Source organism: Carcharodon carcharias, chromosome 2 (assembly GCF_017639515.1).
Source record: "Carcharodon carcharias isolate sCarCar2 chromosome 2, sCarCar2.pri, whole genome shotgun sequence".
Lineage (NCBI taxonomy): Eukaryota > Metazoa > Chordata > Chondrichthyes > Lamniformes > Lamnidae > Carcharodon > Carcharodon carcharias.
This window is the reverse complement of record NC_054468.1, coordinates 86832426-86855088: the sequence shown is the minus strand read 5'-3', so window position 1 is coordinate 86855088 and position 22663 is coordinate 86832426. Positions and strand designations below refer to the sequence as shown.

The 22663-nt window shown below is 42.1% G+C and overlaps 1 protein-coding gene across 2 annotated transcripts in view; it reads right to left on the bottom strand.

The window, feature by feature from the left end:
* LOC121290387 (serotransferrin-B-like) overlaps positions 1-22663 on the bottom strand; it is a 33661-nt gene that overhangs the window by 4120 nt on the left and 6878 nt on the right. Inside the window, exons 3-6 of one of the 2 annotated variants that reach the window (XM_041210807.1) lie at positions 20387-20483; positions 19295-19339; positions 14381-14539; positions 3528-3668 (exon numbers count right to left, since the gene is read on the bottom strand). In XM_041210807.1, coding sequence (XP_041066741.1) covers positions 14451-14539; positions 19295-19339; positions 20387-20483 — 231 coding nt within the window. In that variant the 3' untranslated portion in view covers positions 3528-3668; positions 14381-14450. The remainder of the gene's footprint in view (positions 1-3527; positions 3669-14380; positions 14540-19294; positions 19340-20386; positions 20484-22663) is intronic. The other variant, XM_041210801.1, reaches the window with a different exon arrangement.

Below are 22663 nucleotides of genomic sequence, written 5' to 3'. Positions count from 1 at the left end.
TGGAAAAGCCTGCAGCATCTATACCTCAAGTTGCTTCCTCAAAGGACTGAAGTCAAGAAAACTCACATAGAATTCAATTTTTTCAGGGTATCATGTTTCTTTGTCTGGGTCTTTTAAAATCTATGTGTCTTACTGTTGCCTTAACTGGGAATTAGATTGATTAGGGGATTTAGAAGTTATCATAGTAGAAATTTGTAGAAGTATGTATGTATTTAAAATAATTTCTCATTATAAAGGATGTAATAGCAGAGCATTTAGAAATACATAATCTAATAAAGCAGATTCAGCATGGCTTCATGAAGGGAAAATCATGCCTAACAAATTTATTAGAATTCTTTGAGGAGATAACAAGTAGGATAGATAAAGGGGAACCAGTAGATGTAATATATTTGCATTTCCAAAAGGCTTTCAATACGGTACCTTACATAAAGCTACTTAATAAACTAAGAGCCCATGGCATTGGGGGTGGTATAATAGCATGGATTGGTTAATTAATAGAAGACAGAGAGTTGGGATAAGGGGGGCATTTTCGGGATGGCAACCTGGAACTAGTGGAATGCCACAGGGATCAGTGCTGGGGCCACACTTATTTACAATATATATTAATGACTTGGATGAGGGAAGTGAGTGTACTATCGCCAAGATAGGTGGGAAGGCAAGTGGTGAAGATGACACACGGAGTCTTTAGAGGGATATAGGCAGAAACTTGACAGATGAAATATAATGAGGGAAAATATGAGGTTATGCACTTTGGAAGGAAGAATAGAGGAGCTGAATATTATTTAAATAGAGAAAGTTTGCAGAAGGCTGCAGCATAGAGGGATTTTGGAGTCCTTGTGCATGATTCACAAAAAGCTAACATACAAGTTCAACAGGTAATAGGGAAGGAAAATGGAATGTTGGCCTTTATTTCAAGAGGAATGGAGTATAAAAATAAGGAAGTCTTGCTAAAACTATACAAGGCACTAGTTAGACCACACCTAGAACACTGTGAACAATTTTGGTCCCCTTATCTAACAAAAGATATACTGGCATTGGAGGCAGTCCAGAGAAGGTTCACTAGGTTGAACCTGGGAATGGAGGGATTATCTTATGAGGAAAGGTTGAGTAGGTTGGGCCTATACTCATTGAAATTTAGAAGAATGAGAGGCGACCTTATTGAAACATATAAGATTCTTAGGGGGCTTAACAAGGTAGATGCTGAGAGATTGTTTCCCCTTGTGGAAGAGTCTAGGACTAGAGGGCATAAATTCAGAGCAAGGGGGCGCCCATTTAAAACAGAGATGAGGAGGAATTTCTTCTCTCAGAGGGTAGAGGGCTGTAGAGGCTGGGTTGTTAAGTATATTCAAGGCCGAGATAGACAGACTTTTAATCATTAAGGGAATCAAGGGTTATGGGGAAAAGGCAGGAAAGTGGAATTGAGGATTATCAGATCAGCCATGATCTCTTTGAATGGCAGAGGAGACTCGATGGGCCGAATGGCTTACTTCTGCTCCTGCGTCTTATGGTCTCTTATTAATAAATGTTTAATCAAGTTTTATAAAAACCTATAAGGCTTAGTGGTCTTATTACTACTGAATTCAAGGCACACATCTCGAAATTTATATAAATTGAAAATTAGTTGCGACAGTTGTTACATTTCCCTCTGGGATTTAAACAGCTCAGCATTTACCATCTGCTGTGTCATAACAAGGTAACCCTTACCACAAGCAGCTACCCTCTGGTTACATGGAGGCACAAAGACTGCATATACGGCAGACTGACTCAGAATGTAGGCAATGTGGCTGCTGCCAAGATAGTGGGCATTCCCAACATGATGTACTATACATGCTCTGGCACCAATTGCTTGGTAGCCCTTGTAGTTCTTGGATCTCCCCTCGTTGACATGGTGGCCGACAGAGCCATATGCCTGCTGTCGAGGGTGCCTGCACCATTAGAAATTCCACTATCCTGGCAATGTCACTTGTTTTCTCATCCTGCTTCTCACTGCTGAGGGTGAAAAAGATGTTTTCACTGCTCGTAGCATAGATGTCCCCTGTCTCTTCCCGGATGTGATGATGGATGGTGTACTGGGAGATGTTGTATATGCTGCCCTCTCCTGCTTAGAAAGCAAAGAAGTTCAACACTGTTGTGACTTTTACAGCAACTGGCTGTGCCATCCTCACCCTGGTGCAAGACTTCAGGTGGTGTTGAAAGAGTTGGCACAGTTGAGTGACCAACTCCTTTGTGAATGTGTCACCTCAGACACTGCTGCTGAGTTAGGGGGAGGGAGGAGGATGCTCTTGAAAAACCCAAGGTGGGTAGTGTCTTTTGTGCACAGCTAATTTCCGCCCTCTTCACAAAGCAGCCTCTGCTCTATTGGCTGGTCATGTTGCAGACGAAGAGGTGCTGCAACCATAGTCCCCATACCTGGTGCAGAGTTGGGTCACCAGATCCTCTGAAAATGTGCAACAGCTCATCACAAAACCACCACAAAACAAGCCACAGCACTTCCACAAACCTTGCCACAGAGAAAGAAGACAAAAGCACCTCACTTTCAAGTTGGTTACTCCGGCATTTTAAATAACACTAGTGCTGCTGAACTCATGTTCAGCTGAGAGTGAGTAGAACAGTTGTCTAGTCGATATGCACCAAGATTGTGAAATGTGTATCAAATTAGACAGGATAGCTGATAGATATCAGAATCAGACCTCTCCCATGATCCTAATGCTTGTGTGGCACCATGGAGCCTAAAGTCACAACCAATATCTCTTTGTTTTATTTAACAAGAAAACAAAGATAGGTTAATTGTGCTTCAATCCAGGAAAGTCCCATGTTGAGTCCATGACCTGAGCCAACTGATCTCAGTCACAGAGGCAGTGGGCTGCTTCAATCAGGCTCAACGTCCCTGAACGAAGAGAACACAGCCGACCAGGAATCATGCTCCTGCTGATGTGTAGGTGTTACTGGATATTGAGTGTATGTGTCTGTAATGTACCCCTCCCCCACCAGTCCAATGGCCTACCCATATTACTGACAAGAGTCAGCTGGTCAAGGGAGGATGCTGAATGTCTGAGTATCTGAATGTCAGTGTCACTAAATTTTGTGAGAGATTGTACATTGTCAATTCACTGGTGGCTAGTCTGTTTACAGCTGTCCCAATTTGAGACTTCCAAATGGAAATAACAATTGGGACAAATGTAAGACGGTTCACCATGGCCCATTTTATATTATTGCACAAAGAACTCAGAAACAGGCTGTATACCTGAAGGTAAAAACAAAAACAGAATTATCTGGAAAAACTCAGCAGGTCTGGCAGCATCGGCGGAGAAGAAAAGAGTTGACGTTTCGAGTCCTCATGACCCTTCGACAGAACTTGAGTTCGAGTCCAAGAAAGAGTTGAAATAGCTATTTCAACTCTTTCTTGGACTCGAACTCAAGTTCTGTCGAAGGGTCATGAGGACTCGAACCGTCAACTGTTTTCTTCTCCGCCGATGCTGCCAGACCTGCTGAGTTTTTCCAGGTAATTCTGTTTTTGTTTTGTATACCTGAAGGCACCATTGTAGCCACCATAAATTTCATTGTCGCTGAAGGCACACTTCTCCTTTCCGGGTGGGGTTGAATTCTCATCGCCGGCACACAAAGAGCATAATTTGGATTCAGGATCTGCTCCCGCAGCACAGCTATCACTGAAAAATGATGCTTCATTGTGAATAAAATAGAAATTGCTTTTCGTTTCAGCAGCAACAATAGGAATTCAGCACATTACTTAATCATGACAAAATCGGGAACAGAATGGAACAGGTGTGTGTACTGGTTGGAATATGAATATGTGTGTGCTGATTGGAATAGGAGCAGGTGTGTACTGGTTGGAATATGGACATGTGTGAGCATGATTGGAACATGAACAGTTGTGCGTACTGATTGTAATATGAGGTGTGTGTACTGAATGGAATATGAGCAGGTGTGTGCACTCATTAGAATAGAAACAGGTGTGCATACTGATTTGGATATGAACAGGTGTGCCTACTGATTGGAATATGATCAGGTGTGCATGCTGACTGGAATATGAATAGGTGTGTGTACTGATTGGAATATGAACAGATGTGTGTACTGATTGGAACGTGAACAGGTGTGCATACTGAATGGAATGTGAACAAGTGTGTGCGCTGATTGGAATATGAACAGGTGTGTGTACTGAATGGAACATGAACAGGTGTGTGCTGATTGGAATATGAACAGGTGTGTGTACTGAATGGAACGTGAACAAGTGTGTGTGCTGATTGGAATATGAACAGGTGTGTGTACTGAATGGAACATGAACGGGTGTGTACTGAATGGAACATGAACAAGTGTGTGCTGATTGGAATATGAACAGGTGTGTGTACTGAATGGAACGTAAACAGGTGTGTGTGCTGATTGGAATGTTAACAGGTGTGCACGTTGAATGGAATTTGAACAGGCCCTGAATCTTACGTTCATTAGGTGTGTGCGATTGACAGGCCTGAAAGCGTGTGTGAAATGTGCTTCCGCTTATGGTCGGCCCCCAACCGCGATTTCGTGCTGGCTGGCTATTTAACGGCCAGCTAGCGTGAAACGCGCACGGAAAAAGTCTCAACACTGCCAGGGTGGGGTCGGGAAGAGGACGGGCGCTGATGTCACCGTGACTGCCAGTGAGCACTTCCACTGAGCTCCCAGAAGGCAGACAGATGCAAAAACTATCCACGCAGCACAATCAGTCACTTGAGAGCTTACTTCATAAAACAGTGTCCCCAGATATTTCTTTTTATTTTAAATCCTAACAGCGATTTCATCAACAATGTGAAGCCTGCCTGGCCAATTGGCCCATCCGCCAACAGTAAGGTTGGATGGGCCACAAAAAATCGCTGACCACTGGGCATTAATGAGCTTAATTGCCCATTTAATTGTTAGCGGGCAATCTTCCGGCTTTTGCATGCCGAAATTTCATGCAAGTGCACGATGACATCAGGATGCTCACCCAATGCCTTCTCACAAGATTTCACGTCTGTTCTGGTCAGGCACGTGCCTGGCCACGGGACATAAATTCTGGCCCAGGTGCGTGTTCTGATTGGAATATGAACAAGTTCGTGTAAAGAATAGAGTACAAACAGATGTGTGTACTAATTGGAATAAGAACAGGTGTATGTACTGATTGGAATATGAACAGCTGCGCTTACTGATTGGAATATGAACAGGTGTGCGTATTGATTGCAATAATAACATGTGTGTGTACTGAATGGAATATGAAAAGGTGTGTGTACTGATTGGAATGCGAACAGGAGTGCGTACTGACTGGAATAAGAAGCAGTGTGTGTACTGAATGGAATATGAACATGTGTGTGTACTGAATGGAATAGGAGAAAGAATGTGTAGTTATTGGAATGGAAACAGGTATGAATACTGATTGGATTATGAAAAGGTGTGTGTACTGATTGGAATATGAACAGGTGTGTGTACTGAATGGAATATGAACAGGTGTGTGTTCTGAATGGGAAATGAACAGGTGTGTGTACTGATTGGAATATGAACAGGTATGTGTACTGAATGGAATATGAACTAGTGTGTGTACTGATGGTAATATGAACAGGTGTGTGTACTGATTGGAATATGAACAGGAGTGTGTTCTGAATGGGAAATGAACAGGTGTGCACACTGATTGGAATATGAACAGGTGTACATACTCATTGGAATAAGAACTGGTGTGTGTACTGAATGGAATAGGAGAAATTGTGTGTGGTGATTGGAATAGGAAGGGTTGTGCGTACTGATTGTAATATGAACAGGTGTGTGCACTGATTGGAATATGAACAGGTGTACATACTCATTGGAATAAGAACCGGTGTGTGTATTGAATGGAATAGGAGAAAGTGTGTGTGGTGATTAGAATAGGAAGAGGTGTGCGTACTGATTGGAATATGAACAGGTGTGTGTACTGAATGGAATATGAACAGGTGTGTGTACTGAATGGAATATGAACAGGTGTGTGTACTGATTGGAATATGAACAGCTGTGCATACTGATTGGAATATGATCAGGTGTGTGTAGTGATTGGAATATCAAGAGGTCTGTGTGCTTATTGGAATATGAACAGGTGTGCATACTTATTGGAAAATGAATAGGTGTGTGTACTGATTGGAATATGAACAGATGTGCATTCTGACTGGAATATGAACATGTGTGTGTTCTGATTGGAATATGAACAGGTATGAGTACTGAATGGAATGGGAATAGGTGTGCATACTGATTCGAATAAGAACAGGTGTGTTTACTGAATGGAATATGAACAGGTATGTGTACTGAATGGAATGTCAACAGGTCCATATATGGAATGGAATATGAACAGGTGTGTGCACTCATTAGAATAGAAACAGGTGTGCATACTGATTTGGATATGAACAGGTGTGCCTACTAATTGGAATATAATCAGGTATGTATGCTGCCTGGAATATGAACAGCTGTGTGTACTGATTGGAATATGAATAGGTGTCTGTATTGAATGGAATATGAACAGGCGTGTGTCCTGAATGGAATATGAACAGGTGTGCATACTGATTGGAATATGAACAGGTGTGTGTCCTGAATGGAATATGAACAGGTGTGTATACTGAATGGAATAGGAGAAAGTGTGTGTGGTGATTAGAATAGGAACAGGTGTGAAAACTGAATGGAAAATGAGCAGTTGTGGGTACTGATTGGAATATGAATAGGTGTGTGCAGTGATTGGAATATCAACAGGCGTGCGTGCTGATTGGAATATGAACAGGTGTGCATACTGATTGGAAAATGAGCAGGTGTGTGGACTGATTGGAATATGAACAAGTGTGCATTCTGATTGGAATATGAACATGTATGTGTTCTGATTGGAATATGAACAGGTGTGTGTTCTGAATGGGAAATGAACAGGTGTGTGTACTGATTGGAATATGAACAGATATGTGTACTGAATGGAATATGAACTAGTGTGTGTACTGATGGTAATATGAACAGGTGTGTGTACTGATTGGAATATGAACAGGAGTGTGTTCTGAATGGGAAATGAACAGGTGTGCACACTGATTGGAATATGAACAGGTGTACATACTCATTGGAATAAGAACCGGTGTGTGTACTGAATGGAATAGGAGAAATTGTGTGTGGTGATTGGAATAGGAAGGGGTGTGCATATTGATTGGAATATGAACAGGTGTGTGTACTGAATGGAATATGAAAAGTTGTGTGTACTGAATGGAATAGGAGAAAGTGTGTGTGGTGATTGGAATAGGAACAGGTGTGTAAACTGAATGGAAAATGAACAGGTGTGCATACTGATTGGAATATGAACAGGTGTGTGTACTGAATGGAATATGGAAAGTTGTGTGTACTGAATGGAATAGGAGCAAGTGTGTGTGGTGATTGGAATAGGAACAGGAGTGTAAACTGAATGGAAAATGAACAGGTGTGCATACTGATTGGAATATGAACAGGTGTGTGCACTGATTGGAATATGAACAGGTGTGAGTAATGATTGGAATATCAAGAGGTGTGTGCTTATTGAAATATGAACAGGTGTGCATACTGATTGGAAAATAAACAGGTGTGTGTACTGATTGGAATATGAACAGGTGTGCCTGCTGATTGGAATATGAACAGGTATGCATTCTGATTGGAATATGAACATGTGTGTGTTCTGATTGGAATATGAACAGGTGTGTGTACTGAATGGAATGGGAACAGGTGTGTATGCTGCCTGGAATATGAACATCTGTGTGTACTGATTGGAATATGAACAGGTGTCTGTATTGAATGGAATATGAACAGGTGTGTGTACTGATTGGCATATGAGCAGGTGTGTGTACTGATTGGAATATGAACAGGTGTGCATACTGATTGGAATATGAACAGGTGTGTATCCTGAATGGAATATGAACAGGTGTGCATACTGATTGGAATATGAACAGGTGTGTGTCCTGAATGGAATATGAACAGATGTGCATACTGATTGGAATATGAACTGGTGTGTGTCCTGAATGGAATATGACCAGGTGTGCATACTGATTGGAATATGAACAGGTATGTGTACTGAATGGAATATGAACAGGTGTGTGTCCTGAATGGAATATGAACAGGTGTGAATACTGATTGGAATATGAACAGGTGTGTGTACTGAATGGAATATGAACAGGTGTGTGTACTGAATGGAATAGGAGAAAGTGTGTGTGGTGATCGGAATAGGAACAGGTGTGAAAACTGAATGGAAAATGAACAGTTGTGTGTACTGATTGGAATATGAATAGGTGTGCATACTGATTGGAATATGAAAAGGTGTGTGTAGTGATTGGAAAATGAGCAGGTGTGTGGACTGATTGGAATAAGAACAGGTGTGCTTACTGATTGGAATATGAACAGGTGTGTGTTCTGATTGGAATGTGAACCCGTGTGTGTGCTGAATGGAATGGGAAAAGGTGTGTGTACTGATTTGAATAAGAACAGGTGTGTTTACTGAATGGAATATGAACAGGTGTGCATACTGAATGGAAAATGAACATATATGTGTTCTGATTGGAATATGAACAGGTGTGTGCGCAGAGTGGAAAATGAACAGGTGTGTGTACTGATTGGAATATGAACAGGTGTGCATACTGATTGGAATATGAACAGGTGTGTGTAGTGATTGGAATATGAACAGGTGTGTGCAGTGATTGGAATATCAACAGGTGTGTGTGCTGATTGGAATATGAACAGGTGTGCAATCTGATTGGAATATGAACATGTATGTGTTCTGATTGGAATATGAACAGGTATGCGTACTGAATGGAATGGGAATAGGTATGCATACTGATTCGAATAAGAACAGGTGTGTTTACTGAATGGAATATGAATAGGTGTGTGTACTGAATGAAATGTGAACAGGTCCATGTATTGAATGGAATATGAACAGGTGTGTGCACTCATTAGAATAGCAACAGGTGTGCATACTGATTTGGATGTGAACAGGTATGTCTACTAATTGGAATATGATCAGGTGTGCATGCTGCCTGGAAATGAACAGCTGTGTGTACTGACTGGAATATGAACAGGAGTCTGTATTGAATGGAGTATGAACAGATGTGTGTACTGATTGGCATATGAACAGGTGTGTGTACTGATTGGAATGGGAACAGGTGCGCGTACTGATTGGATTAAGATCATGTGTGTTTACTGAATAGAATATAAACTGGTGTGTGTCCTGAATGGAATATGAACAGGTGTGCATACTGATTGGATTAAGATCATGTGTGTTTACTGAATAGAATATGAACAGGTGTGTGTCCTGAATGGAATATGAACAGCTGTGCATACTGATTGGAATATGAGCAGGTGTTTGTATTGAATGGAATATGAACAGGTGTGTGTACTGATTGGAATATGAACAAGTGTGTGTACTGATTGGAATGGGAACAGGTGTGCATACTGATTGGATTAAGAACAGGTGTGTTTACTGAATAGAATATGAACAAGTGTGTGTTCTGAATGGAATAGGAGAAAGTGTGTGCAGCGATTGAAATGGGAACAGGTATGCGTACTGATTTGAATATGAACAGGTGTGTGTACTGAATGGAACATGAACAGGTGTGTGTACTGATTGGAACATGAACATGTGTGTGTTTACTGATTAAAATATGAACAGGTGTGTGTACTGAATGGAATAAGAGAAAGTGTGTGTGGTGATTGGAATGGGAACAGATGCGCGTACTGATTGGAATATGAACAGGTATGTGTACTAAATGGAATATGAACAGGTGTGTGTACTGATTGGAATATGAACAGGTGTGTGTTCTGAATGGGAAATGAACAGGTGTGCATACTGATTGGAATATGAACAGGTGTCTGTATTGAATGGAATATGAACAGGTGTGTGCACTGATTGGAATATGAACAGGTGTGTGTTCTGAATGGGAAATGAACAGGTGTGTGTACTGATTGGAATATGAACAGTTGTGCATACTGATTGGAATAAGAACCGGTGTGTGCACTGAATGGAATATGAACAGTTATGTTTACTGAATGGAATAGGAGAAAGCGTGTGTGGTGATTGGAATGGGAACAGGTGTGCGCACTGATTGGAATATGAACAGGTATGTATACTGAATGGAATATGAACAGGTGTGTGTACTGATTGGAATATGAATAGGTGTACGTACTGCTTGAAATATGAACAGGTGTATGTACTGATTGAAATATGAACAGGTGTGCGTGCTGATTGGAATATGAACAGGTGTGCATACTGATTGGAATATGGACAGGTGTGTGTACTGACTGGAATATGAACAGGTGTGCTTACTGATTGGAATATGAACAGGTGTGTGTTCTGATTGGAATATGAACCCGTGTGTGTGCTGAATGGAATGGGAAAAGGTGTGTGTACTGATTTGAATAAGAACAGGTGTGTTTACTGAATGGAATATGAACAGGTGTGTGTGCTGATTAGAATATGAATATGTGCTCTCGTGATTAGAACTTGAGCAGGTGTGCGTATTGATTGTAATATGAGGTTTGTATACTGATTGGAAAATGAGCAGGTGCGTGCACTGATTGGAATATGAATAGGTGTGTGTACTGAATGGCATGTGAACAGATCCATGTATTGAATGGAATATGAACAGGTGTGTGCACTCATTAGAATAGAAACAGGTGTGCATACTGATTTGGAAATGAACAGGTGTTCCTACTAATTGGAATATGATCAGGTGTGCATGCTGCCTGGAATATGAACAGCTGTGTGTACTGATTGGAATATGAACAGGTGACTGTATTGAATGGAATATGAACAGATTTGTGTACTGATTGGCATATGAACAGGTGTGCATACTGATTGGAATGGGAACAGGTGTGCGAACTGATTGGATTAAAAACATGTGTGTTTACTGAATAGAATATGAACAGGTGTGTGTCTTGAATGGAATAGGAGAAAGTGTGTGTAGCGATTGGAATGGGAACAGGTGTGCGCACTGATTGGAATATGAACAGGTGTGTGTACAGAACGGAATATGAACAGGTGTGTGTACTGAATGGAATATGAGAAGGTGTGTGTAGTGATTGGAATGGGAACAGGTATGCATACTGATTGGAATATGAACAAGTGTGTGTACTGAATGGAATATGAACAGATGTGCATACTGATTGGAAATAAGAAGTGGTGTGTGCACTGAATGGAATAGGAGAAAGTATGTGTAGTGATTGCAATATGAACAGGTGTGCGTATTGATTGGAATGCGAACAGGTGTGTGAACTGAATGGAATAGGAGAAAGTGTGTGTGGTGATTGGAATGGGAACAGGTGTGCGCACTGATTGGAATATGAACAGGTGTGTGTACTGAATTGGAATATGAACAGGTGTGTGTACTGAATGGAATAGGAGAAAGTGTGTGTGGTGATTGGAATGGGAACAGGTGTGCGCACTGATTGGAATATGAACAGGTGTGTGTACTGAATTGGAATATGAACAGGTGTGCATACTGATTGGAATAAGAAGTGGTGTGTGTACTGAATGGAATAGGAGAAAGTGTGTGTGGTGATTGGAATATGAACAGGTGTGCGCACTGATTGGAATATGAACAGTTATGTGTACTGAATGGATAATGAACAGGTGTGTGTACTGATTGGAATATGAACAGGTGTATGTACTGATTGAAATATAAACAGGTGTGCATACTGATTGGAATAAGAACCGGTGTGTGTACTGAATGGAATAGGAGAAAGTGTGTGTAGTGATTGGAATAGGAAGAGGTATGCGTCCTGATTGGAATATGAACAGGTGTGTGTACTGAATGGAATATGAACAAGTGTGTGTACTGATTGGAATAGGAACAGGTGTGTAAACTGAATGGAAAATGAACAGGTGTGTGTTCTGATTGGAATATGAATAGGTGTGTGCACTGATTGGAAAATGAACAGGTGTGTGTACCGACTGGAATATGAACAGGTGTGCGTACTGATTGGAATATGAACAGGTGTGTGTACTGATTGGAATATCAACAGGTGTGTGTGCTGATTGGAATATGAACAGGTGTGTGTGCTGATTGGAATAGGAACATGAGTGCACGTGATTGGAACATGAGCAGGTGTGCATATTGATTGTAATATGAGGTTTGTGTACTGATTCGAATATGGGCAGGTGTGTCTACTGATTGGAATACGAACAGGTATGTGTAATGAATGGAACTTGAACAGGTGTGTGCCCTCATTAGAATAGAAACTGGTTTGCATACTGATTGGGATATGAACAGGTACGCCTACTAATTGGAATATGATCAGGTGTGTGTACTGATTGCGATATGAACAGGTGTGTGTATTGAATGGAATGTGAACCGGTGTGTGTACTGATTGGGATGTGAACAGGTCTGTGTACTGAATGGAATGTGAACAGGTGTGTGTACTGATTGGAATGTGAACAGGTGTGTGTACTGAATGGAATGTGAACAGGTGTGTGTACTGAATGGAATGTGAACAGGAGTGTGCACTTATTGGAATATGGGCAGGCGCTGAATCTTACGTTCGTTAGGTGTGTGCGATTGGCAGGCCCAGAAATGTGCATGACAGGTGCTTCCACCTGCGGTCGGCCCCCAACAGCGATTTTGTGTTGGCTTGCTATTTAACGGCCAGCCAGCATGAAACATGCCCAGAAAAAGGCTCAACACTGCCAGTGCGGGGGCGGGAGGAGGGTGGACGCAGATTTAACCGCGGCTGCCGGTGAGCAGTTCCACTGAGCTCCCTGGAGGCAGACAGATGCAAAAACTATTCATGCAGAACAATCAGTTACTTGAGAGCATACCTCATAAAACAATGTCCCCAGATATTTCTTTTTATTTTAAATCCTAACAGAGATTTCATCAAAAATGTGAAGCCTGCCTGGCCGATTGGCCTATCCACCAAACTTTAGGTTGGACAGCCACAAAAAAAATCACTGACAACTCGGCATTAATGAGCTTAATTGCCCATTTAATTGTTGGTGGGCAAACATGGAATGTTGCCCTTAAAAAGCCGTCAAGGACTACTTCAGACAGAGGCACTTGAAAGGAAGAGATTAAATGCAAAAGACTGAAATTTAATCTCCTTTGGCTGTGGAGACAATGGAGACTGATTGCCACATCTCAACAGATATCCAAAACCATCTTCTGTTGAGTTATAGCTCAGAATGTGGAAATGGTCTGAATTGGAAGAAAATTGACTCTGGGCAAAAGGCACGTTTGTTTTTTTTTATCCCTTCCAGGAATACACAAGGAAATGGGTTAAAAAGCTAGATACAGAACTGACCTGTATGTGCTGGTATTCTGTGAGAGTGACAGCAGAAGAAGATCAAGTAGGCACCCCTGCAGCATGCAGGCAAAGCCCCTAACTCTCTCTTTCTCTCTCTTTTACTGGAGACAAGTCAGCAAAGCCACAATCAAAAAGGAAATAGGACAGCTTCTTCAACTAACCTTCAAAACCAGTGTCTCCAAAGCAACTGCTAAATTGCCAAAATCAGCTCTACCGGAATCCCCTAACTTAACGGCCGCAACACTTCACCATCTATGACTCATTGGCAAGCCAAAGACTGATTTCTATATCCTTTTTAACTTTTATTTGGATTCAGCTTCTAATTTATGATCTGTGTGTATGTGTGTTGCATTTTTATTATTTTTTTCTTGGGTTTTTAGTAGCTAATAAGCTTATTGTTTCTTTGACTGAAGAAATCATGGTTAAGTAGGCTCCTTCTAAAGCATAAATACATTTGAACTGGGAAAAGGTATCCACAACTGAGAGAATCCTTTATAAATTAACCTTGTCATGACCAACTGAGGGGGTTTGAATAAAGAAGGGGATCCAGCCCATTTATCCTCACCGGGAGCATCACAAAATTGGGGTCTCGTTCGGGAAGTTAACAAATTGGGGACCTCTTCGGGGACTGCTCATTACACTGGGTAATGGGAAGTAGCAGAGTCCCTCAAGATTGAGCTGGCATTGGGTTTGGAGTGTGATACGTTGACAAGGCAGACCTGATGTGGAAGCAGGTCAAACAATGGGTGGTTGAGAGACCGAGCTCCTGACAGGATGTCCCACTAATTACAGCAATCAACAGTGAATTGAAAGCCAAAGGAATTGAAGACTCTGTAAGCTTTGTCTGTTTACATACCTTACGGAGTGGGAAATCAGGAAGGCTGCAAAGGAGTGTGAGGGAAAGAGGAAATGGTCTGCTTCACTATCTGGTGGTCAGTAGCCCCTTTGTCAGCTACAGCAGCCACAACGCTGCTAAACGGATAGTCATAAGAACTAAGTTCTGACTGACCACTCCCTGGATTGACCAAAGGGATTTAAACCTCATGCAAAGGAAATGTTGTACAGTTACCTACACCTCCAATCAAACAGAGTGACATCCACTTACAATTGTAAAGGCTGCAGTTTTTGATTTTCTCCTGTGCAATCAGAAGCCCCATTGGAATATTCCAACCTGTTCAACTAAGAGCTGTGTAGCATGCCTTCCTGCCTTTCAAGGTGTCCCAGGTCAAAGTCTGATCCTTTACCACAGCCACAATATAAGGAGCTGGAACAAAACACAAAAGCAATCAGCAATGATTGTGTGATCTTCAAGAGAAGATGTGAAATAGAACAGAAAGGAACAAGACTGAAAGGCTTATATTATGACAGATAAAAGCTAAAAACTATGGATGCTGGAAATTCAAAACAAAAACAAAAGTACCTGGAAAAATTCAGCAGGTCTGGTAGCATCTGCGGAGAGGAGCACAGTTAATGTTTCGAGTCCGAATGACCCTTCAACAGAACTAAGTAAAATTAGAAGAGAGGTGAAATATAAGCTGGTTTAAGGTGGCGGGGGGGGGGGGTGGTGGTGGGACAAGTACAGCTGGATAGAGGGCCAGTGATAGGTGGAGATAACCAAAAAATGTCACAGACAAAAGGATAAAGAGGTGTTGAAGGTGGTGATATTATCTGAGGAATGTGCTAATTAAGGGTAGAAAGCAGGACAAGCAAGGTACAGATAGCCCCAGAGGGGGTGGGGTGGGGTGGAGGAATCAAAAAAGGCTAAAATGTAGAGATAAAACAATGGATGGAAATACATTTCAAAATAATGGCAGTAGGTGGGAAAAGAAAAATCTATATAAATTATTGCAAAAAATGGTGGTGGAATCAGAAAAGAGGTGGGGATGGAGGAGAGAGTTCATGATCTAAAATTGTTGAACTCAATATTCAGTCCAGAAGGCTGTAAAGTGCCTAGTCGGAAGACGAGGTGCTGTTCCTCCAGTTTGCGTTGAGCTTCACTGGAACAATGCAGCAAGCCAAGGACGGACATGTGAGCATGAGAACAGGGTGGAGTGTTGAAATAGCAAGCAACAGGGAGGTCTGGGTAATGCTTGCGCACTGACTGAAGGTGTTCTGCAAAGTGGTCACCCAGTCTGTGTTTGGTCTCTCCAATGTAGAGGAAACCGCATCCGCCCTCACACCTTCTTCTCCCTCCTAGAAACATGATAGGGTCCCCCTTGTCCTCACTTATCACCCCACCAGCCACATTGGAGAGACCAAACACAGACCGGGTGACCGCTTTGCAGAACACCTTCGGTCTGTCCGCAAGCATTACCCAGACCTCCCTGTCGCTTGCCATTTCAACACTCCACCCTGCTCTCATGCCCACATGTCCGTCCTTGGCTTGCTGCATTGTTCCAGTGAAGCTCAACGCAAACTGGAGGAACAGCACCTCATCTTCCGACTAGGCACTTTACAGCCTTCCAGACTGAATATTGAGCTCAACAATTTTAGATCATGAACTCTGTCCTCCATCCCCACCTCCTTTCCGATTCCCACCTCCCACTTTGTTTCCAATAAATTATATAGATTTTTCTTTTCCCACCTACTTCCATTGTTTTTAAGTGTATTTCCATCCATTGTTTTATCTCTACCTTTTAGCCTTTTTTGATTCCTACACACCACACCACCCCCACTAGGGCTATCTATACTTTGCTTGTCCTGCTTTCTGCCTTAATTAGCACATTCCTCAGATAATATCACCACCTTCAACACCTCTTTGTCCTTTTGTCTGACATCTTTTGGTTATCTCCACCTATCGCTGGCCTTCTATCCAGCTCTACTTGTCCCAGCTTATATTTCACCTCTCTTCTATTTTTCCCTAATTCTGTTGAAGGGTCATTCAGACTCGAAACGTTAACTGTGTTCCTCTCCGCAGATGCTACCAGACCTGCCGAGTTTTTCCAGGTATTTTTATTTTTGTTTTATATTATGACAGGTTGTATTGACAATGTTTGTCGTCCCTTTATGATTGAAGATTGAGGGATAATCTAATTCTGATGTTTTAAGATTATTTAATAATCAGGCAGATGGAGAGAAACGATTGCCTATGGTATGGGAGTTCAGAACAAGAGAACATAATTTTAAATTTAGAGCTTTGTCTTTTGGTGTGATGCCAGGAAGCATCTCGTCACACAAAGAGTGCTGGAAATCTGGAACTCTCTGTCTCCCAGAAAGCTGTTTAGTCTCAAGGACAATTGAAAATTTCAAAACTTGAGCTTATAGATTTTTGTTAGGTGTAAGATCTTCAGTGTTACAGAAGGGAATGGCCTCTCCTGTTCCCATGTTCCTAGAACAATTTGTCTATTTTTGGTACTCTTGTGTCCGATGCAGAATGGGCCATTTTGTTTTATAATTGCTTCTCAGTAACTGTGAAAAATAACAGTCCATCCCTGATTGTCCTGAGATGGTGGTAGTGAGCTGCCTTTCTTGAGTGATTAGTTTTTAACAGTCAGGACTCAATCAAATCAGAGGATGTGACTTAATGATTCTGTGTGGAACTCAAGATACCTATTTTGTAGGATAATGTACAATACACTGGGGAAAATAACTTCATGATATTAAGATCCCAATGTTAAGACCTTTTGTAAGATGGCAATGTATTCTATATAATCGAAGTGACACCAAGTTCAGCTTCAGCCTTTAGGATTGCATTGGGAATTCTCAGTAAACAGGTAGTGTCAGGTAAGTACAATTTTAAACACTTGTTGGTAGCATATAACACATAAAGATCACATGACAATAACCTCAAAATTGATAGGTTCATACTAAGTTATCTGACAAAGCTTCAAAGAATGATAGAATGGTTACAGCACAGAAGGAGGCAATTTGATTTGTTGTGTCCATGCCAGATCCTTGCAAGAGAAAATCATTTAGTTCCACCTCCTCACCTTTTGCCGCACCCCTTCAATTTTGTTCTCTCCAGATAACTGAAAGCCACCATAGAATCTCCTTCCACCACACCCTCTGGCAACACATTGGTGATCCTAACCACTTGCTGTGTAAAAACATTTTTTCTCATGTTGTCTATGGTTGTTTTGCCATTCACCTTAAATCGGTGTCCAATGATTCCTCACCTTTCCACCAATGGGAACAAGTTCTCCATATCTTCTCATTCTTCATCCTAATGTATATATAGTCTTCCTTTCCATTGTTCTTTGGTATTTATGATGAGAACTTGCCTGATTGATAAGCATCCTTCATAACCCTGATCCTACTTGCAAGTATGGTTGTACTTCTTGTTGTTGTTAATTAACCAAAAAATTGATTATCACCAGCTTCTGAATGTATATAATTTGCATTAATCTACTTGGTTAACATGTAGGCCAGACTGGTGGTGCGTGGTTCCCTTCACTCAAGAACATTAATTAAATAACTTTGGTTTTTATATGTCTTTCATGGTAATTTATTTCTGATGCCAATCCCCAGAATGAATGTATTAAATTAGATTTGGAGTAAAGCTTGTAGAATGGGTGTTTTATAGGAATCCAACTGCCAGCCATTGTTTTTTTTTAGCTTGAACTGGTCTGATTTTCTGCCTCCAGTTGCTAAATCTGATGTAGCTGCTTCAGTGTTTATTGATTGATCATTATAATCACAGGGTCCATCAGGCTGTCTACTTTGTTTCTCCCAATTTAGGGGGATTTTAGTTTTCCGCTTTAAAAGCAACCCTTTTTAAAATTTTTATTATGCATTCCATGGGTGGTGATGGCAAGGCCCGCATTCATTATCCATGGCTAATTTCCCTTGAGAAGGTGGTGGTGAGCTGCCTTCTTGAGTACAAGCAAGTAGCTTTTACAACAGCCCAGTCCCAGTGAAGAAATAAAGCCCAAACTCAGTGAGGAGATTCATCCCAGTCCCAGTGAGGAGATACAGCACAGTCCCAGTGTGGAGATTCAGCACAGTCCCAGTGAGGAGATACAGCCCAGTCCCAGTGAGGAGATACAGCCCAGTCCCAGTGAGGAGATTCAGCACAGTCCCAGTGAGGAGATACAGCCCAGTCCCAGTGAGGAGATTCAGCACAGTCCCAGTGAGGAGATACAACACAGTCCCAGTGAGTAGATACAGCACAGTCCCAGTGAGGAGATACAGCCCAGCCCCAGTAAGGAGATTCAGCCCATTCCCAGTGAGGAGATACAGTCCAGTCTCATTGAGGAGATGCAGCCCAGTCTCATTGAAGATTTGCAGCCCAGTCTCAATGAGGAGTTACAGCCCGGTCCCAGTGAGGAGATGCAGCCCATTCTCACTGAGGAGATACAGCCGGTCCCAGTGAGGAGATGCAGCCCATTCTCACTGAGGAGATACAGCCCGGTCCCAGTGAGGAGATGCAGCCCAGTCTCAGTGAGGAGATACAGCCCAATCCCAGTGAGGAGATGCAGCCCATTCTCACTGCGGAGCTACAGCCCGGTCTCAGTGAGGAGATGCAGCCCAGTCTCAGTGAGGAGATACAGCCCAGCCCCAGTGAGGGGATACAGCCCAGTCCCAGTGAGGAGATACAGCCCAGTCTCAGTGAGGAGATACAGCCCTGTCCCAGTGAGGAGAAGCAGCCCATTCTCAGTGAGGAGATGCAGCCCAGTCCCAGTGAGGAGATACAGCCCTGTCCCAGTGAGGAGAAGCAGCCCATTCTCAGTGAGGAGATACAGCCCAGTCTCAGTGAGGAGATACAGCCCGGTCCTAGTGAGGAGATACAGCCCAGTCCCAGTGAGGAGATACAGCCCGGTCCCAGTGATGAGATGCAGCCCAATCTCAGTGAGGAGATTCAGCCCAGTGCCAGTGAGGAGATACAGCCCGGTCCCAGTGAGGAGATTCAGCCCATTCCCGGTGAGGAGATACAGCCCAGTCTCATTGAGGAGATACAGCCCTGACCCAGTGAGGAGACACAGTCCAGTCCCAGTGAGGAGATAGAGTTCAGCTAAAGTGACAGCACTTTATTTCAATTCCTATAGATATTTATTACAAAAACATAACTTCTGAAACTCACATGACTCTTTGTGCGCTGCTGGGTCCCTGCATGGTTCAAGATTCTCTGTAGACAAAATACCAGAATGTAAAGAGCATTAACACTTTCTCAAATTGGAGAGATGGCCTTTAACTTCTGCATCTTTCTCCAGCAAATGACTGGTGACTGGGGGCGGCGGATGTCATTGGTTTATGGAGATGTGTCAGGCGTGGTTTCCTAAATCCCCCATAGTACATAAGTAGAAGTGCTGCAACAAAACTAGACTGTCAACTGTTCCTGTCCCTCCTCCCCCTCATTTCCCTGGAGACACTGGTTGTATTTCTAGCTTTAGACAACAATTAATCAGTCATTTGGTTCATTTGGGCCCAGCTGTGCAACAGGGGTTACAGATGTTGCAGCCTGAAATGACCCCCTAGTGTAAACCTTAAGATCAAAGGTGACCATAACAGTTACTGCCATAATGGTGCATAGGGTATGATTCACAGTCACATCGCTATGTGATCATGTCTCATGTGAATAAAACCTCAGTCATGGTCACTGCTTTTTGATCAAATGCAAATAGGAACCCTTCTGTCTGTGGACTCCAGTGTGGGGCTTCTTCCCATGGTTGCCATGTGCCTGCAATGCAGCCGGGCATCCCTCCATGGCTGCTGCTCTTCTTCCAAGTAACACATTCACTGTGCCCTCTCCTGAATAGCAATAACAGGCACCCTTTGAGCAAATAGCATAAAAGCAGATGGTAAAGCAGGTGACAGTGGTGCTTTAAACAAACAATAGCCTGGAAAAAGATTAGAACAGTAACTGCACAACTTATCCATTTGAACTTACATCTGTCTTGCACCAGCCAAGGCTGGATGCCATTTTATATAGCTGGTGGAAACTCAATGTTTATGAGGTATAGGACCACTATCTCATTTATGTGTGGCAGAAATGCCAACAGGACAATGGGTGATTGTGGAGGGGGCTGGGGAATGGAGGGGAACAGTCATCCGATCAATAACTGACCAAACATCGGGCAGAAAATAGTGGGAAATCGAGACTATCAATGTCTATGAATACAGGGAGAAGAAGATGAGTCTGAGAGTAGTTGTGGGGACAGGCACACATGCTTACCTTTGTCATAGTACTCGGTCATGACTGGTACTAGACCACACTTTCCTGCAACAATCATTGTTGAACTGTGAAGAACAACAGCATCAGCTTCAGCCAACTGAAAAACAAAAGACTCTGTTAGTGAACTGACCTCATTACAGTTGCCAGCTGCTTCTTTCAATCTGTTTTCTACATGTTGCTGAGCTCGCTATCAGCCACCTTCTCAGTTGGACATAGGGCTTAAGCTATCCCCTGTGTCCCTGTGCTGTTCTTCTACTGATTCCAACTGAGCATCTCCTTCCCTTAGTCTCCATTCTTTCCTCTCACTTCCCTCCTTTCCTTGAGTTTCTTTCTTCAATCAGTAATTCCATCTGTGCTTCTCTGTCTCAGACTCTTCCTTTCACTCTCACACTTTTTCTTCCCCAATTGTGTGTTTGTGTGTGTGTGTGTTTGAGTGTGTCTCTTTTTCTTTGTCTCTTGTTCTCTCATTCTCCTTATCTTACTCTTTGTACCCATCTGTGGATGCAGAGCTCTTTTCACCTCAGCCAGGCAAAAGGCCCAGATGTTTCTCGGCATGTAAAGAGAGAACAAAATTACTAGATGTGTCAACCAGGGGCATTACCTGAGTTGCTTGTCTACCCCCCTTGGTATAGAGAAGTTATAGCTTGGTGTCTGAGGTCACTGTGAAGGATGATGCCCATTCTCTTGGCTTGTGGATATGTTCAAATTATAGATATGTTATGTTATCAATAAGGTCACGGGGAGGGGCGGGAAGGTAGAGAATTGAGGAAATTCTTTAACAGAACTTGTTACTAAATAATATATTCAAAATATTTAATATTCATGCATTTCTTGCCAACCCTTTCCTTCATCGGTCTTTATGCCCATACTTTAAATGGATATAATCTTTGTAAAACTTGTTTAAAAAAGCTAATGGTATTCAAAGTTGTGATAACTGTAAAAATAGAATAAAACCGTAAAATCTCAGCTATAGTACTGTGTGAAGTATGGGACTCAACATCATAGAAATTATATTGTGATGTTGTACAGAGTAGAACACAGATATGCTCCAATTCTGCCTGGCATGAGGAAATGAAAAGACAAAGAAAGACTTTTCAGAGGCAATAGATACAAGAGAAAATGTCAGAGATTCAGGATAAAGGGGAAGGAGAAACCCCTTCACACAGAGAGTTGAGAAGCTGTAGAATTCATTTTCAGGGCTACTGGTTGAACCATCTGAACTGGGAAAAATTAGATTGGATGATAGAAAAGGTAATAAGCTAACTGAGGAATGCTGTGGAGATAAATGCGATTAAGACTATTTTCTTGAATGAAATGTAAACCCAAGCATGTACTGATTGGGCTGAGTGGATGGACCTCTACTATAATTTCAACATCCCCTTCTGGCCAGGTGCAATTACCCATTCCCTCCAGTGGAAGCACTGCTGCTCTACCATTGGTAGAAGGGTGTAATTACAACATGGTAGATTGAGAATGGCAACTTCCATTATAAATGTGGACATGGGAACTTCTTGCAGAGATGTAAAAATAACAGATTTTGTGCCTTTAATTCAGATTGAATTATGTATATGAGCCCTCACCTAGTTATCAGCTGTATCTAACTCTCGCCCCAGATCCCACCTAAAGACTACAATTGGCCTAGGCTCTGCATGTGCCACACAAACGGAAATCAACCAGCATTTATAAAAAATGGAACAGGTCAGGGAAAATGTTGATTTGTTTTAGTAAAATAAAATGTGGAAAGGAATATCCAATCTGAGGTGAGATTATGCTACCTCTCCATTACTTTGCATTTGTTAACCTTCGTTAACTTCATGCTTGATACAGAAACCTCCAAACCTCATTTACAGTTCACTGTCTCAGGGTCAACAGGATCTTGATAATATTCTCCATATGGTTACATTTACTCAACTAATTCCACCCTCTCACAATCCAAATATAATCCCCCCCTCCAACATCTGAAATATACCCGCCACTTTCCAAATATACCTGCCCACATTCCAAATATAGCCTTTACATTCTAAATATATCCATTTAAATCCAAATATATACCCCACATTCCAAATATAATAGGTGACATTCAAAATATACATCCCACATTCCCATATATTCTCACACTCCTTTCCATCAGTCCCCACATCCTACCTTATATAATTAATGCTGACAAAACAATTCATTTCTTCATTTATTGCTCCCCTGGTAAAATGTGGCATTTCCACCCCAAGGTGAAGGCAACTGTCTCATTCCTGACCTCGGTCAAAGCTCCTCTATATCTTA